General features: G+C 48.9%; 3 protein-coding genes across 4 annotated transcripts; 1 reads left to right on the plus strand and 2 right to left on the minus strand.

Annotated features, from left to right (window-relative positions):
• Positions 1-5,981: 5,981 nt before the first annotated feature.
• Positions 5,982-7,625, minus strand: SIT1 (signaling threshold regulating transmembrane adaptor 1). The gene is made up of 5 exons (XM_059071694.2): positions 7,437-7,625; positions 7,181-7,316; positions 7,036-7,094; positions 6,887-6,948; positions 5,982-6,795 (listed from the first exon to the last, which is right to left on the minus strand). The coding sequence occupies exons 1-5, from the start codon at positions 7,507-7,509 to the stop codon at positions 6,562-6,564; spliced, it is 564 nt and encodes a 187-aa protein (XP_058927677.1). The 5' UTR covers positions 7,510-7,625; the 3' UTR covers positions 5,982-6,561.
• A 4,786-nt stretch (positions 7,626-12,411) lies between these two features.
• CCDC107 (coiled-coil domain containing 107) lies at positions 12,412-15,564 on the plus strand. 2 transcript variants are annotated; one of them, XM_059071266.2, is made up of 6 exons: positions 12,412-12,610; positions 12,699-12,850; positions 14,785-14,845; positions 14,935-15,025; positions 15,122-15,234; positions 15,318-15,564. In XM_059071266.2, exons 1-6 carry the CDS (start codon positions 12,505-12,507, stop codon positions 15,539-15,541), a joined length of 747 nt encoding a protein of 248 aa, XP_058927249.1. In that variant the 5' UTR covers positions 12,412-12,504; the 3' UTR covers positions 15,542-15,564. The 2 variants fall into 2 exon arrangements, with proteins under 2 accessions (XP_058927249.1, XP_066895772.1); XM_067039671.1 differs by having other exon boundaries at positions 12,422-12,610; positions 14,788-14,845.
• Positions 15,565-15,888: 324 nt separating this feature from the next.
• Positions 15,889-19,417, minus strand: ARHGEF39 (Rho guanine nucleotide exchange factor 39). Its single transcript, XM_059071261.2, has 9 exons — positions 19,226-19,417; positions 18,920-19,014; positions 18,533-18,653; positions 18,154-18,272; positions 17,480-17,550; positions 17,100-17,228; positions 16,709-16,938; positions 16,372-16,460; positions 15,889-16,190 (listed from the first exon to the last, which is right to left on the minus strand). The coding sequence occupies exons 1-9, from the start codon at positions 19,361-19,363 to the stop codon at positions 16,175-16,177; spliced, it is 1,008 nt and encodes a 335-aa protein (XP_058927244.1). The 5' UTR covers positions 19,364-19,417; the 3' UTR covers positions 15,889-16,174.
• Positions 19,418-23,213: the final 3,796 nt, after the last annotated feature.

The raw sequence follows: 23,213 nt of genomic DNA on the forward strand, positions 1-23,213 counted from the left end.
AGTGTGTTTCTTTTAAATAATATGGACCAGAATTTGATTTATAACAGAGTCTGACAGACTTTTAATGGAAGAATTCAGTCCACTCATGTTTACTGTAATGAGTGATGTATTTGATCTGTTATTTCCATCTTACTTGTTTTTAAATTTCTTAACATTGTTGTGAACTCTTCTTTTCTTTACCTTTGCTGGATTGAATGAATGGCCGTTCATCCCATTTCCCCCCTTGTTATTTGGAGTTCATCATTCTACTAATAGTTACAATCCTTTGCCCTGCTCTCTATATAGGCACGCATGACTCTCCTAGTGTGTGAACCCAGAACAGCTATTTCCATCCTACTCGATTTATCTTCTACTTCCTCTGCACCCCAATAAGATATGGTCTTTAGATGATTTTCACTACCCCTCCGTCTCTCTTTCATCCTCCCTACCCCTCCCCACTTAAATACTAGAACACTTACCTTCCCCTTATCTCCACTACCTGATTCCAGAGTTTTATTGAGATAATTTAGTCATTATTAGAATTTCCCTCACAGTGTGTTTCATCTGTTCCAAGAGTCCTTATTTAGCATTTTTATTACACGTTATAAATGCACAGAGATATAGATATAAATACGCAAATCATGGTTCGTTGCTCTCCACTGCTTTCTTTCCTCTTCTGTTCATCTTCCCCTATCTTGAAGTCTCTGTTCTGATTCATTTGTTGTTTCATTAGAGTCTTCTCTTAAAAGTATTTCTCAGATGAGCTACTGAGTGATTATTGCAAATCTTCAAATATCTTTCTTTCTTTCTTGGCTGGTTCTGGGTTGCAGGCCTTTTCTCTCATTAACTCAAATTCAGTTTTGCTGTCTTTTAACTTCCACGGTAGCAGATAAGAAGAAAGAACTTTCATTCTCCCTGGATATGTTTAAGATTTCCCATATCCTTAGAGCTTAGGAATTTTAACCTGTATGTGGCTAAGTGTGTGGTTTTTTTCCTTCTGGTTTTATTGAGATATAATTGACATATAGCACTCATAAGTTTAAGGTGTACAGCATAAAGATTTGATTTACATGCATCATGAAATGATTATTACAATAAGTTTAGTGAACATCCATCATCTCACATGGATATAAAATTAAAGAAATAGAAAAAAAATGTTTTTCCTATAATGAGAACTCAGGATTACTCTCTTCACAACTTTCATATATAACGTACAGCAGTGTTAGTTATATTTATCATGCTGTACATGAGATCCCTAGTATTTCTCTTATAACTGGAAGTTTGTGCCTTTCGACTGCCTTCATAAGTGTGTGTCTTTTCCTACCAATCCAGTCTGTAACTTGAGTCTTTCTTCAGCTCAGGGAAATTTCATCTATTATTTAACTATGACCACTCCTCTCCTGTTCCTTTTTCTCCAGGAACTCATAGAATTTGCAGTTAAGTCTCCTGGGTCTGTTCCAATTTCCATCTTTCACCACATGATTTGCATCTGCATATTTTTGTTACATGTTTTGAGATATTTCATCTATTTGATTTTCTAGGCCTGTTTTTGAGTTTTATCAGTGACTATCCTCTCCTTTGATTTATCTATGGACATTTTTAGTTCTGATATCACATTTTCATGTTCAGGGAAATCTTTTGTGTTTGAGCTTCACACATATCTCGTCCAGGCTCTCATTTTTTCAGTCAGAGGTTCATCTGTTTCCTCCAGCAGGTCTCTCTGCCCTCTGGTTTGTTTGCATTATCCCAGCCTCAAGGGCTGAGAAAGTCAATCCACCATGAGTTTTTCGGAGAGTCAGGGAAACTCAGTAAAGCCATTCATTGTTCTTGGGAAGCAGGCTGTTTCTGTGACTTGCTGCCTTCCTGAAGATCTTTGCTCTTGACTCTGAGACTGTTCTCCAGAAACTTGTCTGTAGGGAATTCTCTCAGCCAGGAGTTCAGCAGAGCCCACGTAAAGCTCATCACCTAGGGACTTCCCTGGTGGTGCAGTGGTTAAGAATCCGCCTGCCAATGCAGGGGACACAGGTTCGGGCCCTGGTCAGGGAAGATCCCACATGCTGCGGAGCAACTACGCCCAAGTGCCACAACTACTGAGCCGGTGCTCTAGAGACCGTGTTCCGCAACAAGAGAAGCCACTGCAATGAAAGAAAAAGTCCACGCACTGCAACTGCAACGAAGAGTAGTCCCTGTTGCCTCAACTAGAGAAAGTTCGTGTGCAGCAATAAAGGCCCAACGCAGCCAAAAGTTAAATAATTAATTTTTTTTTTAAGTTTAATTTTTTTAAAAAAAGTTCATCACCTATAGCTGGGAGCTGTCAGGGGGTGTGGAAGCTTCTGTAGGGTTGCCACATGCCCAGAATCCCCTCACTCTGGGTAGTCTAAGTATTATTGACAGATATAGTGCTATTTACCAAAAGATTTAAAAACAGAAGCCATTAATAGTAGGTGCCTCTGGGAACCACAACCTTTTACTTTGCTTTTTCCCCCTCTTCTAGGATTTCTCAACTTTGGCACTTTTAACTTTTGCGGCTGGAAATTCTTCGTTGAGATTGGCTGATCTGTGTGTTTAGTGGCATCCCTGGCCTCTACCCACTATAGACCACTAACACTCCCTCTCCAATTGTGACAGCCAAAAATGTCTCTGGATATTGCCAAATAAACCGTGGAGGGTACAGTCACTTCTGGTTGAGAACCACTGTTGTATGCCCTTCAGATTTATTTTATTTTTTTTATCATGTGCTCACACTATTTCTGTAATTAAACATTTAACTGAGGTTATGAGACAGAGGAGGAAATACAAAGCTATTGTGAGGAAACAGAAGCATGAAGTAGAGAATATATATTAAGGGATGTTGATGCAAATTAGCAAAGTGGGAAGAAATTGGGAAATAAAAGAGGAAGAGACAGAGAATCTGAGTCACAGGACGGGAGGAGTAGGAGTGTGAAGACCCACATCCTCCTGTCCCCAGGGTCCCCAGTGATGCCAAGATCTGAGATCCAATAACAGTCTGCACAGGCCCAGTCAGATCATAGCCACTGTTCTGGGATTCCCATTCCATCCAGTCTCTTAATTACCCCAGGTTTCCTTACAATAAACACCCCTTTACTTAAGCTAGGCTAAATGAGTGTATTCCTCATCAACAAAGCCCCTGTAGATTTAGTGCCCAATAAAGAGATGGGCCCCCACTGTTGCTGCCAGTATTATATTCACTTCTTAGCACCAGACTTTAAGAGAGATTCTGGTCAAGTGAAACAATGGGAAGGATAAGTAGGCTGCAGATATGGTCTACAAAAGAACCGTAAAAGGAACTTTAGAAAGCTCTTCCTGGGAAGAAGGGTGAGGGGGTGGCTTAGGCCATCCAGCAAGGCTGGCTTCCAATTCCTCCAGGGCTGTCATGTACAGAAGGAAGAAGACCGATTGTATGCCTGTATCTTAGGAGGCAGGATTGGTGACAAAAGTAACATGCAAGCAGTTTTTGCTACCCCCCGCTAAAAAAAAAGTCTCAATAAGAAAGATTGGAAAGCAGCATTTGGTAAGGTAATGAGCTCTGAATCTCTGGGAATGTTTAAGAAGAAACTCACAGTGTGGTTCCTGCAGTGGGTATAAGTTTGGGTCAGATCTGTCAGCCTCCTTCCAGCTATACAATTCTATAGAAATGTAAAAGCTTGGCAAGAGTCTAGGTTAACTCACATAGTATGCAGGAATCTCTTAGGGTCAAATGGCATGATAGCACATTCAAGTATTAAATCAGAGGAGGGTGGCTGGTGGAGGAGTTGAGCAATAAGAGGTTTAGCAACTTCAGTTGGCCTTGGTCAGCTGATCTTTCCCCACATAATTAGTCAGAATTTGTGGTTGGAAGAGTTAGAAAACCTAACTTAGTCTGACTTAAGCAAAAAAGGGATTGTATTAGCTTACATAACCAAAAAGTTCAGTCGGCCGGTCTAGCTCTGGGCATGGCTGGATTCAAGGTTTCAAATGAAGTCATTAAGACTTGGTCTCTCTCCATGTCCCAGCTTTGTTTCCCCTCCTTTGTAGCCAAAACCAGCTTATAAGTTTATCTTTTTTTTTTTTTTTTTTTTTTTTTGTGATACGCGGGTCTCTCACTGTTGTGGCCTCTCCCGTTGCGGAGCACAGGCTCCAGACGCGCACGCTTAGCGGCCATGGCTCACGGGCCCAGCCGCTCCGCGGCATGTGGGATCTTCCCGGACCGGGGCACGAACCGTGTCCCCTGCATCGGCAGGCGGATTCTCAACCACTGCGCCACCAGGGAAGCCCTAGAGTTATCTTGACAGTGCAGAGCAAGGCCAACGTTGGAGGGGCCTTGGCTGAAGGGCCATCGAGGCCCTTCCCCACCTATAAGTAATTCCTTAAGAACTTTCTATCATTGAGCCTTTGACGACCCAAAGACCCTGCCTCTTTGCATCTTGAGCCTTGAGCATAACCCTATCCTCCCAGCCGGAATCTCAGGAAGAGAGGGAACGCGGGGCCACACCCCCACCCCCGCGGGCCCTGGTGGCTTCCCCTAAGGATCCGCCCCTGGGAATTTGCCGAGGACAGGGCTCTCCTTCTGGCTGGAAACAGACACCAGTGAGAGAAGGGTGGCTGCTAGGGAAAGCACCTGGAGCTGTGGAAGGGGCGAGAACTACCAGGTATTTCGTGAGACGAGTTGATCAGCTAGCGAGATGTGGCAAGGGTGTCTGAGGCGGATCTGGCTGCCCCGACTTATTTCCTAGACTCAGGGATCAATTAGTAAGTTGCCGCAGTCCTGGCTTTCAGCCCTGAGGGCCTAGGCTAGGGCACGAGCCTCGGTGACAGGCGAGATAAGACAGTAAGAAAAATTCAAGGGTTGTAGGGGAGGGGGAAGGCAGAGGCTCCAGGCTTCGGGATCTGGAAGGAGAACAAAGTTCAAATAGCACCCAGCTTCAGACAGAGTGAGTCCGCTAGGTTCTGCGAACGGGGGAGGCAGCAGCTCTGAGAGCTACACGGGCAGAGCTTCGCGAAATCCCGGGAGACATTCGGGTGCAACCCCGCACGGTCGGGACTACATCTCCCAGCATGCTGTGGGCAGGGCAGCATTACGCCTGCGCAGAGGTGGTGGCGAGGCCCCGTCTCACCAGGCGGGGGCGCTCGGGGCTTGGTCCGGGCGCCGCGGAGCGGAGGTCGGCTTCCTGCCATGGCGGCGTTTAGGGCCTCGGCTGCGGCTCCCGGCTCGTCCCAGGAGGTTGGCGGGACCCCAACCCTTGCTTCTTCCAAGGTCAGGGCGTCACGTCTCCCAGGCCGCGGACACGTTGAGCCGTCTTCAGCACAGCAGCCCCCAGAAACCCACGTACTGCTGCCCGCGGTTCCCCGCATCCGGTGCCCGCCCCCAAAGCCACCTTCCCTCCCACACAGTCCCAGCTGCCTGCTGTTAACCGCGACTGGGGCCTCTTCTGGGGAGGCCCAGGTTGGGGTCCTCAGAGGTCCAGGAACCCTGGGGCATTTGGTTTATTGTGTGTGTGTGGAGAGGCGGGTCCCTCTTCTCATTGGGACCACCAGGCTGGTCTCAGACTCAAGGTTCCCTTCTCTGTGGTTTTCTCTGGGACTCTTAAGTAGGAAGGAGAGAAGTTTGGAAGTAAAAGCCTCAGCTTCCCCTTTTTTTCTGCTCAAACTTCAGTAAGGTCTGTCAAGAGATCTACAGAGGCTGTAGGGGAAAATGGCCCAGACCTCAGGCTGTGGGTGATGGCCCTGGGGAAAGTAGGTCAGAGGGTGGGAAACTTGCAGACCGCAGGTGATGGGAGTGGGGAGGCTCTGTGTGCAAATCTTGGGGACGTTCCAGCAGCAGCTGGGCTCCGGCCTCCACCCCTAGCACCCACCCCTGCATCACTGATGCTGCGGCCCTTCTTGCCCCTCTTTCCCAGGTAGACGCTCCCAGAAGTGCTCTGTGCAGAGAGCAGAGGTCACCGCCCCACCATGTGGGGCCTGTTGCAGGTGTGTGGCTTTCTAGGTGAAATCAAACACTTTTTCAGAAGTTTTATTTAAAAACTTGGGCACGTAACAGAGACGGCAGGATGGAGACTGGTATTCTGCCAGGGCTCTCAAGTCAGAGACCAGGCTTGGGTTTCTCAGGTCACTGAGCTCCAGGACCCCTCCAGCCTGTGGGCTCCTGAGGAGGATGCCCATCCGTGTCCTCTCAGACTCTTACCGCACCCCCCCCACTTCTTGTGTCTGAGGAGACACTGAGGTGTCAGGGGTAGACTAAGAGGCAGCCAGAGTGGGGAGGATCTGGTTAAGCGCCGGAAGGAGGAGTGAGGACCTGGGAGTTTGGGGGTTGAGGGGAATAGATAGAGGGAAAAAAACGGTGGAGAGGGGGCCACTGCCTTTGTTTCCTCCACCCTCAAGAAACGGGGGGCCTGCCATTCCTCTGAGATGTCTCCCTCACAGCTCAGATAGGAAGTTCGGGGAGCATAACTCCTGTGACTGAGCAATGGCTGCCTGTCTTTAGGGGGTGGTTGGGAAACAGTCATGCCCCAGACAGGGTAGCAGTAACCCCGGCAACAGAGGAGGCGGGGGAGTTGTATGCCCCACTGTGCCAGGTCCTCTGTCTCAGCTGGGTGCAGGCTGGCTGTTGGCGTAGGCCTGGTCTGGAAAGGAAGCCCGGGCTCTGCGGGTCTGGGCACACACTGAGGCGTAGAGCTCCGGGTCAGGGCTCGAGGCCTGGGGCTTTGGCTCAGGGTCCAGCACCACCTCCGAGTACTTGATGGGGCTTCCAGGGCTGGGGATCCGGCCCTGAGGAGGCCGCAGCTGCAGGCTGGTATAGCACATCACCTCCTCTGCAGCCTGGAGATGCAAGGCTGTTAGAAGTTCACTGGACCCTTGAAAAATCCCCCACTACCTTCCCTCCCTTCTTCTTCAGCCACAACTGACTCACCCTGGCAGGGCCTCCAAGTGTTGGATCCTGTTGGTCTGGCCCCGGTTCTTGAGACAGCCGTCCTAGGATAGGGAACAGGAATCTGGTCAGTTCTTGTTCCTCCCCCTATACCCTGGCCACTGTGCCCCTACCCTCTGAAAGCTTCCTACCGGTCTGCAGATAATGCAGATTCCCGTACAGAGGGACCTCTTCCGCAGACTCTCCAGGCCTGCAACACAGAGTTTAGGAGATGAGAGGGTACTTGTTGGTAAGGGGGAACTCTCGATCAACCCATCTCTGTTGCCCCCCACTCACCGTCCCTGTCCCGGATGGCTCCTGCTCCAGCCACTAGTCCATTGGAATAAATGCACAGCCAGTGAGATGAGAAGCAGCAGCGTCACAGCCCCTAAGAGGGCCCATAGTCCCCAGGCCTTGGTCATGGAGGGGATTCCTGTAGATGTGAGAGGATGGGGTGGGGGGGTGTTACTGCCCAGCCTAATCCTCCAGGTCCCAGCAGGTGGGACATGGAGCCACGTGACCCCTCCCCCTGCCCCTGCCCCGCCCAGCTCACCAGGCACTAGCAGATCCGTGCAGTTGTCACTTCTGCTCAGACCTGCTGGTACGGAGGCCGAATTTGCAGTCATTCTGCCCTGAGCCAAGGGGTCAGCCTGACTGATGGCCCAACACAGCTGCGGCAGCCCCCTTTACTCCCACCCCTCCCTGGACCTGGCCCCCACGGCTCAGCACCTCCAATACCGGTGGTGGCAAAGTTACTGGTTTCCGGGGAGGAAGGGGGCGGGGAGGGATGAGTGAAAGAACAAAGACACCACCCTGTGCCTGCACCTGCACCACCCAGCAGCTCCTGGGCTTCCGCCCCCACCCCCATCCCTCCTCTGTACCCTGTAGCAACTTCGGCCAGAGAAGAGGCAGGCCTGAGTTTACTGAGCCACTGGGCAGGTGAGCTCATGAAGACCCAAGGCGGGCAGAAGTGGCATGAGGCGGGGGTGACAAGACAAGGAAGCCAGTCCTTAGGACAGAGATTCCTTTCTGCCACAAGATGTATGCCTTTTCTCTGCAACTCTGAGTCCCATGATAGAAAACAGAGAACGTATTCCTCAGTGAGCATGTTTTGAAGTGAAATGTGATGAGGAGGCCTCCTGGTACTTACAGTCCCACTACACCCTAAGGCTGACCCAAGGGGCACGTGTTAAGATGAACTTTGTTGTTGTTATTATTATCGGTATAATAGTTTTGGGGCTAGAGGAAGCTTGATTCCCTCCCCCTGGTCCACTTCATCCAAACTGTCCCTAGGAACTGTCAATCTCAAAAGTTAGCTGATTCAGATCCTTCATAGTTCTTAACATGTACACCCTCAGTTGTTTTACATCAAACATTGAAAAGGGTTTACTTCCCCAGATCTTGATTTTTCAATGTCCTTCACCAATAAAGGCAGTCAGGGTGTCATGGAGAAATGGTTGGCTCTGGGTCCACTCTCAGGAAAGAAGGAGAATGAAAGCTCATGTCTGACAGCAGTGATGTACTTGAAAACTAGTTAGGACCCAGAAGGATGCAGAGGCAGGGTGAAGGGCTCTACTGGCACACTGCAGCACACTTTGGACCTCAAAAAGGAAGACATTGGGTTATACACATTGGATGGAGGAAAAGAATTCATGAACCCAAGGGTACCTTTAAAAACACAGGAGCGGGAGTCAGGGAAGGAAAGGTCTTTAGAGAAGATGCCAGCTGTGAAGTGTAGTTGTGCAGAATTAGAGAACCACCATCTGCTACCCACAATGCTGTCACTAAGCCAGCAAGAATCCTCACTGGTAGTCAAAGCCTTTGTTAAGGAACAGGGTACCAGAGACAGACCACTTGTGATGATGACAGGGAAAGGGACCTTTATTATGGAGACGTTCGCAGACACCTCTTGAACGAAGTGCCCAAAGTGATGTTCTGTGTCCCTAATGGGATGCAGTGGGAGGAACTCTACATTGCCCATGTGATGTCCTGAACAAAAATGTTCAATGGGAATCAAATTATGAAGAAACAGTTAGGCAAATCTAGAATGGGGGACACTCCACCAGACAAGTGACCTTAAGCTTTCCTAAAAGTCAATATGAAAGACAGAGACGGGGAGGGACAGGAGCAGTGTTCTAGGTTGAAGATGAATGGGGGCTGATGGATGTTTTCATTGCCTTGGTGATACTTGTGCTTTCATGCATTATACATATGTCAGCAATCATGAAATTGTACACCTTTGTACTTTATTGTTTGTCAGTTATACCTCAATAGATGTATTTTTATTTTTATTTTTATTTATTTATTTTTGTGGTACACGGGCCTCTCACTGTTGTGGCCTCTCCAGTTGCAGAGCACAGGCTCCAGACGCGCAGGCCCAGCGGCCATGGCTCATGGGCCCAGCCGCTCCGCGGCCTGTGGGATCTTCCCGGACCGGGGCACGAACCCGTGTCCCCTGCATCGGCAGGTGGACTCTCAACCAGTGCGCCACCAGGGAAGCCAATATATGTATTTTTAAAAAGAGAATTTTTTTCTAGATTAAAAATGCCTGAAGCTAAATGACAGTGTATGAACATTAATTGAGATTTATATTTGGAAAATAAAGATGGCTTAAAAAAAAAAAAAGTTAGCTGAATTAGAGAAACCTCTGCCCCAGATCTGTCCTGGGAAACAGCCCTGTGTTTGCACTTGTTCGCTTCAGGGAGCAGCAGAGTACCTGCCCTGCCCAGAAACAGCCCAACCACATGGGAGGCTGTTGATGTGGGAAGAGGGATTTAAGTTCCAAATATAAACCTTAGACCAGAGGTCAGAGATCTGTTTTTTTCTGGCCCCTACAGTGTTTTTTTAAAATTTAAAATCATTGCAGTGATGTGCCAAGGATGGGGATGGCAGGAGAGATCCTGCCCCTCCAGGCAATAAGAGGGTATTGTCTGTAGAGAATTTAAAAACAAAACTGACTAAAAATCAGTCTCCTTTTTATTATCACCAAGTTTCAGCAATTCTAAAAAATGTCAGTGACAAAATATTCCTTTCTCAAAAATGTTTTGTAGATCTACATTCTAAATTGTTGTAGTTACTGATGAGTTTTAATAGTACTATATAAGCTTCAAATTAGCACATTTATATTACTTATCCTTTAGAAGTTTTCTAATCTACGACTTCCCTGGCAGTCCAGTGGTTAAGACTCCATGCTTCCACTGCAGGGGATGAGGGTTCCATCCCTGGTCAGGGGAATTAAGATCCTGCGTGCGGTGTGGTGCGGCCAGAAAAAAAAAAAAAAAAAAAAAAAAAAAAAAAATATATATATATATATATATATATATATATATATATATATATAATCTACATGGAAGTTAATCTGTAGAGCACCCAGTTATACAACTAGCTCCTGACACAAACAGGTTCATCTACATGTGTTTATAGCCAGAATTAGTTAACAATTTGGAGTTGTTCTTTGGTTTGGGCACAATTTCTGTCTCCGATGATATTACACAGTCCTGCATTTAACCAGTAGATTTACAATGAACAATGGTAGCACAGTGATTAAAAAGTCAAATAAATTGACGTTGAGTTACTTTAATTCTGTCATTCTAGGTGACCACTTAGTTTTTATTTGTATTGAAATTTTCTGGAATTTACTGACAAATGGAACTTTTATGAATCTTTGCCAAACATCTTTATGTTTAAGACTTTATTTTCCTATTTGTATGTCTGTTGCTTCATGTGAAGGAAACTTTTTTGAAATGAAAATTAGTAAAAGGCATTCTTTAATCAACTATGCGTGGAGATTGACAAATCTAGCTATATTCTCTATTAAATAGGAATATGCAAAAATTACTTTTGATGAATTTGCAGAAGTTAACTTTAAAAAAGAAATTAGAGTTATCCATTACTCAGATAGGTTAAATGTAAGTATAAGTTTTTTGCCCCTTTCTCAAAAACTACAATAATGTAACTAAGAAATATTAACCCATTACCCTTTCTTGTTCTGTAATGTATATTTAATTTTAACTATTTTTTTGTATTGTCAAGATTGTATCTACAGAGTTCAATAAAATAAATAATTCACTGTTTGAATTTCTGGCCCTTATTATTATTAGTTTCTTTTCTGGACCCTATTATTCGTTTCATTTCCTGATTATTACTGAAAATAATTTTGTCATATAGAAGAGGAGACTTTTAAAAAATCTCTCCGGGGCTTCCCTGGTGGCGCAGTGGTTGAGAATCCTCCTGCCAATGCAGGAGACACGGGTTCGTGCCCGGGTCTGGGAAGATCCCACATGCCGCGGAGCGGCTGGGCCCGTGAGCCATGGCCTCTGAGCCTGCGCGTCGGGAGCCTGTGCTCCGCAATGGGAAAGGCCACAACAGTGAGAGGCCCGCGTACCGCAAAAAAAAAAAAAAAAAAAAAAAAAAATCTCTCCGGTGTCAAATATGCTAAGTCTGCCACTGATTCCTCATCAACATTTAAAAACTGGAGATTTCCAAATTTTGAAATCCCGATTTGTTGCTCTATTGGAAAAAAATCAGAAGAGCTGGCAATAGTGGGCCCAAATTCCCTAAAGGCAACTATCAGCTGGGGCCCATTTATCCTATTACACCTGGCCTGAACCACTTATTTACATTGATTATGTCAACTGGCTTAGAGTTGAGGTTTGGACTACTCTTGCTCTGCAGCCCAGTCTGCCTCTGGGTGGACGGCTATTTGAATAGGGGAGGCAGGATTCTAGCCCAGGCAGAGATCAAATTTTATCGTGTTACCATGCTACACAATAAATGGTGGCTATTACAGGCACTTGCCAGATGGAAAGGGTGGGGAAGAGGAAGCCGTTGCACGAAATGGGAATTGCAAAAAAATGATACAGTGATGTATTAGGCCACAGGAGGAACAAATAGTTCAGGGTAGGAAGAAGAAGTAGTTCAGGTTCATGGGTGGCACAAGAGTAGCTCAGGGGTGTAACTTGCTACTTTTCTAAAGGTACAAAAATCAGTCGCGCTGAGAATGAGCCCCGTGTGGTTGGTGCGCGCAGAGGCGCACTGCCTGCGTAACTATAGACGTTGACGGACGACACTCCCAGCAACACGCCGCTCGGCTCCCCCACCAGCTGCGGGATCGCTTCTTGGCGGGCTTATCCGTGAGAAGCAGGGAAGGTCTACGTGCATGCGCACGCGGCACTCTCTGCCCCAGGTCCGGGGACTTTCCCCTAGGCGCAAGTAAGGAACTAGTCCCCCGTTTGTAGCCTAGGAAACAGGCCTTCAGCACGAGCTACATTGCAATCGGCAAGCTCTAACCTTTTCTAGGTCCATGGGGAAATTTATTTCATAGTTAGGGTGAGGAAATTGGTGGCGTGGCAAATAAAAACCACTTCCAGTTATAATCTTCTAAGACTGTACGCTTCTGGAGACATTCTGGCCAACAGAATACCTACACAGAGGTAAGAAATGAACTAATTTCTTAAATGAACTAAGCTGGACCCACAGTGCTATGCAAATACGACATGGCCCCGCCCAAACACTAGGTGGGCGTGACCTTCCGGGGAAGCCCTGTGCTGAACAGGCTCGGGAGCGCTCGGGTGCGTCCGACCTTCGCCGGCGCCGCTCTGTTCTCGCGGTGTCGGCCTGCAATGGCGAGCGTGGTGTCGCTCGCGGGTTCGCTGGGGCTGCTACTTGTGTCTGCGCTGCCCGAGGTGCTCGGAGACCGCCCCAACCCCGACCGCCGGGCACACCCAGGTACCAGCGAGGGTAGCTGGAGGGAGGCTGGGACTGCCCATAGGCCCCAAGCCCCAGCTGTACTGACCGCTTCTGCCCTCCTCCTCAGGGGACGCCGCCCAGGTTAGCCCTGGGGCTACGGAAACCCGGAGGCGGCCGCCGCCCAAAAACCAGCGCGAGCGGGCCTGGGCCGGGGCGCTGCCCTTGGGGGCGCTGTACACCGCAGCCGCCGTGGCTTTTGTGCTGTACAAGTGTTTACAGGTGCGGGACGACCAGGGGTGGGGATACCCCGAGCCTGAATCTCCCACGGGGGCGCTATGGTACCAAGCAGAAGACACATTTTCCCGTCAGTCTGTAAAATGACAAGAGTTCTCTGGCTTTCAAAGATTATGGGGTTATTTTGAGCATCCAGCGTGGTAGTGATTCGTGACGGGCCCTTGGTAAATTGTAAATAAATAATGATCATCACATTTAATCCTCCCAGCAATCCAGTGAAGAGGTTTAGTCACTTTCTCAAGACCACTCAGAGCTAGTAACTGGTGGAGCTGGGATTTGAACCCAGCAAATGTCCATAATACAGTAAGTGCAGTTCCTGGTGAGATTCCAACCTTGGCACGAGCAGTTGATTACTGTAGCCAAAGTGCTTTTAGAGTTCGAGGTAACAAGCAGTCTCAAGTTCTCCTTGGAAAGGAGGCCCTGCAATGTGAACTGACAGTATATTGTGGTGGATTGAAACTGTTGAAATGGAAAGTAGTACCTCCCAGGGCTCTCCCTTCAGCCCTGGCCCTATCGTTTACTTGCATTGGGAAATAGAGGGCTGAGCCAATTTGGAGATGATAAACTAGGAGGGATGGCTAATAGTGATCCAAAATAGACTTGACAGGCTAGAATGAGGGACTGAATTTAATGATGAAATTTTACAAGGATAGATAAATTATATTCTTGGACCCAAGTATAGTCTGAAAGAAACATAATTTGGCAGCAGTTTATTATTTGACAGAGTTCAGTTGTGTGATGTGATAACTCACTTCCCAAATCAATGCTAGGAACGAGGTATTGTGCTTTATCTGCTGATCAGAACACTCCTGGAGAATTTTACTCTCTTGAGGGCACTGTTTTAAGAGCAGTACATGCTCTTAAAACAAACCAGAGTAAAGCAACCAGAGAAAACCGTGTCAAATGAGCACTGACTGCAAAAGATTGGCACTAAAACCAGGGAAGACAGGGGGTATGACCCATTTCTTCAAATTCCTGAGTGACTATCACGTTGAAAAGATATGAGTTTGGAAGGCTCTGATCAGTACCATGAAAAGAAGATACACGCAGGACAGTTTCTGGCTTTGTGTATAAACTAACAACCAGAACTTTATCAAACTGATGACAGCTGCTTCTTCCTGGAGGTGTTTCAGTAGACTAAACAACGACATGTGGGGCATACTGACATGTTGCTTCCTATCCTGGGTGAGGAGCTGGACTAGTTGTGATTGTGATTCTCTGAGGTAAAAACCCACTAGTTTTGTCTACCTGAAATTGTCTTCCTCCTCTTTCTGGCTTTGGAGACTGAGGTTATTTATTTACTTATTTTTTTTTTTTTTCCGGTACGCGGGCCTCTCACTGTGTGGCCTCTCCCGTTGCGGAGCACAGGCTCCGGAAGCACAGGCCCAGCGGCCAGAGCTCACGGGCCCAGCCGCTCCGCGGCATGCGGGATCCTCCCGGACCAGGGCACGAACCCGCGCCCCCTGCATCGGCAGGCGGACTCTCAACCACTGCGCCACCAGGGAAGCCCTATTTACTTATTTTTTAATAAATTTATTTATTTTATTTTTGGCTGCATTGGGTCTTCATTACTGCACGTGGCCTTTCTCTGGTTGCAGCAAGCGGGGGCTGCTCTTTGCTGAGGTGTGCAGGCTTCTCACGGCGGTAGCTTCTCTTGTTGCAGAGCACAGGCTCTAGGTGCGCAGGCTTCAGTAGTTGTGGCACATGGGCTCAGTAGTTGTGGCTCACAGGCTCTAGAGCGCAGGCTCGGTACTTGTGGCACACGGGCTTGGTTGCTCCCTGGCATGTGGGATCTTCCCAGACCAGGGCTCGAACCCGTGTCCCCTGAACTGGCAGGCGGATTCCTAACCACTGCACCACCAGGGAAGCCCCAAGACTGAGGTTATTGAGAACCTCGTTGCCCTTGCCTTTTTCCACAGCAGGGAAATGAGGCTACTTTTCTCCAAGAGGAGGCAGGCAAGAAGGATTCACTGCAGTCAGGTGGGTTTTGCAGAAGTCTGTACTTGGGGGGAATTAAGGGACAGCAGAAGGTAGGTAACCATTGCTCTCCTTTTCTCCCTTACCCCCAGAGCAACAGCTGGCCCAGCTGACACAACAGCTGGCCCAGACAGAACAACACCTGAACAGTCTGATGGCCCAGTTGGAGCCCCTTTTTGAGCGGTAAGGAGAGCAATGACCCTGTGGCCAGGGGAACTTGTGGTAGGTGGGAGAGGTGGGCACAGAGATTGGGCAGACTCTGAGTGGACATATCTGCAGTGTGACTACCCTGGCTGGAGCCCAGCAGGAGCTTTTGCACATGAAGCTACAGGCCATCCACCAGCTGCTACAAGAGAGCAAACCAAACAAGGGTGTGGAGGTTCCAGAACCAGGTACAGGGTTGGGAGGTGAGAGACTGGTGGAGGTAGAGACAAAGCCTCTCAAACTGGAACATGCCTGATCTTCCTCTTCACAGAGGCCAGCACACCCTTTCCTGAGGACTTATGTATAGAGGAGGACGAGGAAGAGGCTGGTGACAGTCAGGCCTGGGAGGAGCCCCTAAACTGGAGCACAGGGACGAGGAACCTAGCTACTCCCAGGGAGATGGAGCAGGGGCTAAGGAGAAGATGCCAGAAGGCTGCAGCAAAGGGCCCAGTCACAGCCCACAATGGGAAGGAGGGACAACAGCTGACAGTTTAGTAAAACAGAGTCTGTTCTTGTGACTGGATGCTCCTGTGTGCTTTTTCCATTCCAGCTGGTCACACACACACACACACACACACACACACTCACTCACTCACTCACTCACTCACTCACTCACTCACTCACCCACCCACCCACCCATACTAGGTGCCTAATAACAACGGGGCCTTCTTGAAAAGCTTCCCTTATTAGGACATAAAGAGGCTGTCTTCCAGTGCAGGAGCTGAGAAGACAGAGGGAGCTCCAGTCCTTCTCTTTGTATTCCTGAGGCCACCATCATGCCAGCCTTCAGGGTACAAAAACCCCTTTTCTCATATTGCATAGCTGAGATAAAAAGCCTTTTCCAAAAAAGAAAAAACTTTACTAAAATCCTGTGGGAAAATAAATTATAGAAATTACATACAACATAAAAATAGCTGGTTCAGCTGAGGTTCAGTTGGGTCAGGTTTGGTGTCCTGATTCTTAAGAGCTGGTCAAATGACATGGCGTGTCTTGGTCTCAAGCAAACACAGAGTGAGCCTTCTCAAACCGTGAAGAGTCTGTGTTTTGTTAGTACTGAAGAAGATTCCTTTGTACTCCAGACTCTGATCTATCCCTGAGGTATCCTGGACTCGAATTTGTAAGATTCCTCTAGTTCTTCTGGCTGCTGTGGAGAGAAGATAGTTCAGGCACTGGCATGAGCACTCTATTCTGACAAAACCACCCAGGGTGTTGGATGGGGAGTGGGTGAAGGGTGGGAGTGAGTTCCAGACGTGAGAGAGGCTCCAAACTGCTGCCTCCAGCTCGTGGGCCTCACCACAGCACTCTTCTGAGGGAAAATAACTTACCTGCTGGCCAAAGTCAGACTGTGGTACCAGTGTGACAGCTCCTCCTGGTCTGTGGACATAAGCAGTAGCTTCTCGTGGGGAAAGGACAGCTAGGGAGAGACCACCTCTTAGCACATGGCTCAGAAAGGTCCAGCCTTAAGCAAAAGGCCCTGCTGTTTCCATTGAGGTAATTTAGGGCTGAAGTGAGAACCAGGTATGAACCCCAAGCCCTACTATGCTCTCAATGTAGGTGGCTCAGTTCCTGTGAGGGGGGCCCAGGCCTAGGAGATGAATGGTGGACAGGTACTTGAGGTATATTTTGGGCCTCTCCCACCTAGGGCTCTCGCCTGTTACTTACACTGAGCAGTCCACCACAGGGGCCTCCTGAGTGGCCAAAGACCCTGTGGAGTTGACACTCGGCCATGGGGTAGAGGGCCTGGCAAGCAAAGGTGCCACTCTGCAGCAGATGCAATGGAGGTCGAGGCTTGGCCATGAGGAGTGCATCAGAGAAGAGGAAGAACATTCGGGGCCGAGGCTCCCCTTGGGGAGGTACCACCAGCAGCCAACCCTGGCGTAGGAACCAGCGACCTGGGGGATGGGAGAGCTGTTAATTCTCGTGCAGCTTCAGGACCATGATGTACAGAATAGAAGGAAAGGGAGGCTGAGGAAATGGGGGGTATGTGCTGGCAAGAGAGGATGGGGGGTGGGAAAAGGGCCGTTTGAGGATTGAGGGGAAGCACACAGACTACCTGAGATAAGCCCCTTTGCCTGCCGTCCACTAAGCAGAGCCTGGACACGCTGGAGGTGCTGGTCATTCTTCTGTTTCTGACTGATGGTGTGGACTCTCTGGGCAGTGTCACTTATCCGCCGGGCAGCCCCTGGAATAATATTCCATGCCCCACTCCCAGCACAACTTTGACTTCGGGTGAATGGTGGTGGTGAAAGACAGGCTATTCCAGAGAGGACCAGGGTCAGAGTCTAACTTCTTGAAGAGTAGGTAGGGCAATAGGAACATTGTATACAAGTCATTGGAAGATAGGGGCATATCAGACATTGTTGGAGGTCAGAACCAGAAATGGATACAAGAGAAGCAGTCTCCAAGGACTGCTGTGGAGGAGCAAGAACATACTTGTGAGCTGTTCATGGTCAGGGCTGTTGGGACCTGTGTTTTCAGCCAAAGCAATGGCAAGATTCTCATACCTGGAATTAGACAGTTGGAAGTTATGAGGGGAAGTAGAGCTGGGCAAAATTTCCTCTGCCTGAGACACAGATCACCCCCTATACAAACTTCAGTTGCAAAGCCAGGAAAGACCTGCTTGTGGCTATTTTGTCCCCCTCTTTCATCTGAGACTCAGAACCTGGGTTCACACCACATGGCCCTTTTCCATTCCACATTGAAGAGTCAGAGGGGCAGACTGACCAAGGTTCAGGAGGCCAGATCCCAAGGTGAAAGTTAATCAACTTAAGGAGGATGCTACAGACAACTGACTGTAAGTTCTTAACATCCGCAGGGACAAATTCTAAGCTAGGCAAGCCTTTCATCTCCAGAAACCCTGTTGCTAGCCTTATTACAGGCCCCTCACTTCAGTGTAAGTTCCACAATCCCAGCTAAGGGCCTGAGGCTGCACAGCCTGGGTACTCCAGTGGGTTCACATTTACTCTTGCAAAAAGGTTTTGGGAGCAGTTTGTCCCAGGAGAGACACAGTGGGACAAATCCCATGGAATCCCACAAAGCTGAGAGCAACAATCATACAGACTCAGAATTCTAAGAGAAGTTGGTTGAGTCAGGGTGAGTCCACTCACTGCTGGAGCCTCTGCAGAGGCAAAGGGAGCAGGTCCTGGAGCTGAAGGCCTCCAAACTCAGGGCGACCTTCCTGAAGTCGCACAAACCTCCGGAAACGTTTGTTCTTCTTTAATTGCTCCTAGAGTGACGGGGAAAGGGTTGGCAGCAGGGAGAGAAGCCTCTCCTACCATTATATTCTTCGGTGTACACATCTCCAGCCCTCAGGAAGCTGTGTGCTCCTGAGAGAACCCTGTCTCCCTACAAGGAACTTAGTACAGAGCTGGGCACCCACAGGGCTCTATAAATGCAGGAATAGTATGAATGAAGTTTGGGTCTGCAGATGAAGAGGCAATGTATGGAGGAAGAGGGGAAGGAGGATTGAGGTCACCTTCAGGTTACCTGCAGGGTGGTCCGGGACCTCTCAGCGTTGGCAGCAAATTGGGTGTAGAGCTCCAGGTGGGGGCAGAAGCCCTCCAGCCCCTGTCCCCAGCGCCCTCCTTCGAGGTAGGGAAGCAGCTCTCTGCGTAGGTCAGGACAATAAAAGAGCAGCCCCAAACTACTCAAGCACCACCTCTTTTAATTCTCCTACCCCTGCCCCAGAGGTGGTGCTATTACCCCATTTTACGGGTGGAGAACTGGGGCAGATTAAGGCATTGGACCAAGACCACAAGTGAGGTAACTGGCAGACTCCGAATGTGAACCGGGGTCGCTCCGACTCTGAGCTCCGTGCACTGCCAGAGGCCAGAGCTCTCCCTCCTTCTCCCTTCCCACGCCCCTTCTACTCACTGGCTGGCGCCGTAAATGAGCTCCCAGGGCCCAAACAGGGCCTGGCGCTCTGGTGGTCGCAGGGTGCCCTTGGCTCTCAGAATCCCCACGAAGTACTGCGGAAGGAGAGAATACCGGTATGCAGTCCGCAGAAACATGAAGCCAGTGCCAAGGCGCCGCTAGAAACTGTGTAAGTCGGCCTGAGCTCCCTACGTGCAGGCGTCCAGGTCAGGACCCATGGTACCCCAGTCAGGGTCACCGACCTCGTAGGGGCCCTTCCACACCCTGGGGTCCCCGCCCCTACGGGAGTGTGTGCGGGCCCCGCACCGTGGCCACCAGCCACAGCTGTTCCTGGTAGCGCCGTTCGGTCTCCAGCAGCTCCCGGGCAGTGCAGGCGCGTTTCCGCTCCCAACGGGCACGCTGCTCTTGCACCGGGCACCGTACGCTGGGGCCCGGGCTCTCCATGCCGGACTAAGGGGTCGGCACTTCCAGCCGCAGCCCGCCGGAGATTCAAATCCCAACGGCTCCGAGGGCGGGGCCGTGGGGGCGGGGCCTTGGAGGGGAGCGCGCCCTCTGGCGTCTGGAAGCTGCGCGCAGGACGGAGCATGCGCAGCTGCCAGCTGAACCGCATCAGCTCACCGCCGGGGCGGCGCTGCCGGTGTGCGGCGCCTTCCGGGGCAGGGCAAGTGGGTGGCCCTCCTTTGAGCAGCACTAAGTTGGGGCAGCAGCGTGGACTTTAGCATGGACTTTGGGTCAGGAGAGTTGGGGGTTTAGACACTGGCAGAGTCGCAGTGTCCCACCCGTAGAATTAAGATTCTGTCCTGGGCCTATGCCAAACACCGGGGGCCAGTTGTACTTAGTGCTTTCATTACTAGGAATCCTCAACGGGTCACCAGGTTTTGAATATTTTGGCCCCCGGAAAAGTTGATAGGTTTTAAGTCACTAACTCGCTTTCTCTTTCCATACTGATCCAAAACCTGATAGCCAGTTAGCTTCTGCTCAGCAAGTGTCAATAACTAACATGGTGGGTCGGAATTGCTGTAATTCTGGCCAAAAGCTTAGAGTTGATGAGTCTGTGTTACCTAGTCAGAGATAAAATGTATCAGATTTTCTTTACTTAGTTAGGTCTTTTTGAAACCTGGCAATAGCCCTGGAGGGTAAATTAGCAGTGCCATTTTGTCAGTATGCATGAGATAACTTAAAATTATGTGCCTACTCTTCTAACCCAGCAATTCCACTTCTAGGAATGCATCCTAAAAAATAGATATGTGGACAAAAACATATGTACTAGGATGGGTGGCAAGATGTTGTAACAACAGAAAACTGGAAATCACTTAAATGCCCAATGGTAGAGAATTGGCTGGGAAAATTATGGTAGAGCCATTCGAAGAATAATATGAAAGCATTAATGATGTAAAAAAGCTATCAATATGGGAAAACACATAGTATATTGCCAAGAGAAAAAAAAGCAGGCCATAAAACTGTGTACAATATGATCTTATTTAGGTAGTATAACATATCTATGACTGGAAGGATAAACAATCAAAAGGTGATTGTGGCTTTTATCCCTGGGTGATGTGATCAAAGATAATTCATTCAACAAATATTTATTAAGCACCGAATCTGTTCCAGGCACTGGACCACTGAGGGGGTGAATGGGATAAATAGGGTGATTTTTAAAATTCCCTTATACTTTTCTGCTTTCCCCCAGTTTTCTGCTTGAGCAGAAATGCATTACTTTCATGCATTACTTTGTAATTAGAAAAAAATGCTATTAAAAAGCAAAATGTTAGAAACTTTAGACCCTATTCCTACCACTGAGGACTCCTAAGAATCTGGGCCCAAAGCCAAGAACCAGGGTATTGTCAGGATTCTGAGGTCGCCTCTAGCTCTCTGACATTCTAAGTATTCTGAGGAAGGAGAAATGCTGGACTTAGACGAGGGAAAAACTTGGAGGGCTCGATGGAGGCAAGAGAGAGTTTGGGTCAGACTGTACCTTGGACAGGTCAGGGAACTGGTGATGCCACATAGGTGGAGGACTGGTTACACTGTCTCAGGTGAATGTGAAACAGTCCACACTAAGAGCTCAAGGGTGGAAGGGGGCAGATAATCTCATGATAATTGGTATCACCATGAGCCCAGGTAATGGGAACAGAGCACACTCCCAGAGCACAGTCAGTGATGGGTGTGTTTGGGTATCCTGCCAGTGTGTGAATGTGCTTTAGGTGGATGGAAGAGGAGAGGGGAATAGAGCCTGCTGTGAGCTCAGGTTGGGAAATCACTCAACTTTTGAGGAAGAAGAGGGCAAAGCTGAGCAAGACACAGTGAGGACACTTGGAGACAACTGATTCCCTGGGGACCAAGTGTCCCACAGAGCAAGTCAGGCACACCATACTCTGCCCACAGCTCTCTCCTAAAGCCAAAGGAAAGAGGGGCCAGGGAAGACAGTTAAGAATCCGCCTGCCAATGCAGGGGACATGGGATCGAGCCCTGGTCTGGGAAGATCCCACATGCCGCAGAGCAACTAAGCCCATGTGCCACAACTACTGAGCCTGCGCTCTAGAGCCCCTGAGCCACAACTACTGAAGCCCGCGCACCTAGAGCCCGTGCTCCACAACAAGAGAAGCCACTGCAATAAGAAGCCCTCGTATCGCAGCGAAGAGTAGCCCCCCACTCAATGCAATTAGAGAAAGCCCGCGCGCAGCAGCAAAGACCCAACACAGCCATAAATAAATAAATAAAATTTTAAAAATAAATTTAAAAAATAAAAATATTTTGGTGGGTGGAATTCCCTGGCAGTCCAGTGGTTAGGGCTCAGCGCTTTCACTCCTGGGGGCCCAGGTTCAATCCCTGGTCAGGGAACTAAGATCCCACAATCCCCGTAGCTCAGCCAAAAAAATTTTTTTTTTCTCTGTCCTTTAATTACCCTCAACCTCTGCTTTCAACTCACTGGCTGCTGGAGAAGACCTAGGGATGCTTTAAACAATAATTACCAGTCATTCTACAAAAATTAAATGCCTCTCATGCACCAGGTCTTATGCTAGGCATGGAGATGAAATGGGGGACAAGAGAAATGTGACCCCTGCCCTTATGAATGCGTTTAATCCAGCACGACACACATGGTAAGGAGTCACCATAAAGTGAGATACACGTTACAAAGGAAATATAGGCTTCTATGCATGCAGGAGTGAAGGGACTGACCCTAGCCTAGGAGTCAGGGAGGCTTCTCAGAGGAAGTGACATGTGAACTGAAGATGCCAGGAGGATAAACAAAACAAAACCTGGCTAGGCAGGGCCGGCAATGTGGGTGCGGTGGAGAGACAAATAGCATGGACAAAGGCTTGGAGATAAAACACACATGCACATGCAATGCATTCAAGGAACTGCTAGAAGTTTAGTAAGACTAGAGCACAGGTTGCAAAGGAAAGTATGATGAGAAAGGAGACTGGAGAGGTAGACACAGGCCAAACCATAGAGGGAATTTATATCAGTAAGACTGTGTCACAAGTAATCGTAAATCAAAGTGGCTAAACAATAAGATAATTTATTGGCTCATGCAACTGAAAAGTCCAGATACGGGGTGGGGAGGGGGGAACTTGGGTTAGCTTAATCCAGCAGCTCAGTCAAATCACCAAGGACTGCTTTCTACCATTCCACTCTGCCTTCCTTGGTTTTATCATCTTAAGGCTGTTTTCCATTGGGGTTACAAGGTGGCTGCCCACAGTTCCAGAGGCTGTGTGTTTCCTTATCCATGTCTGGACAAAGTGAAAGTGAGTTCCCTCAGTTATCAAATACTTGAGACAGAGAGCTTCACTCTGACTGGACCCACCTAGGTTGCAAACCCATCAAGGAGAACAGGGCAATGGCAGCCCTCTGAAGGCCATGTCAAGTAGTACTATGGACTTTATCCTAAGGGCAATGGGAAACATTCAGAGGTCTTAAATAGGGAGTGAGATTATATGTGCATTTTAGAGAGATCACCCTGGCTAGCTGGACTCAGCAAGACCCATTATTAGGAGGTTGGTGCAGTTACCCAGGTAAGAGGTGATGGAAGTGTGGACTAGGATGAAAAATGAGGATTCTCTGGTGGCTTCCTGGTGGAAGCTTCCTAGTGGAAGCTTCCCTGGTGGTGCAGTGGTTGAGAGTCCGCCTGCCGATGTAGGGGACACGGGTTTGTGCCCCAGTCCGGGAGGATCCCACATGCCGTGGAGCGGCTGGGCCCGTGAGCCATGGCCGCTGAGCCTGCGCGTCCGGAGCCTGTGCTCCACAACGGGAGAGGCCACAACAGTGAGAGGCCCGCATACCGCAAACCACC

The sequence above is a fragment of the Kogia breviceps genome, chromosome 8 (genome assembly GCF_026419965.1).
Source record: "Kogia breviceps isolate mKogBre1 chromosome 8, mKogBre1 haplotype 1, whole genome shotgun sequence".
In the NCBI taxonomy this organism is placed as follows: Eukaryota; Metazoa; Chordata; class Mammalia; order Artiodactyla; family Physeteridae; genus Kogia; species Kogia breviceps.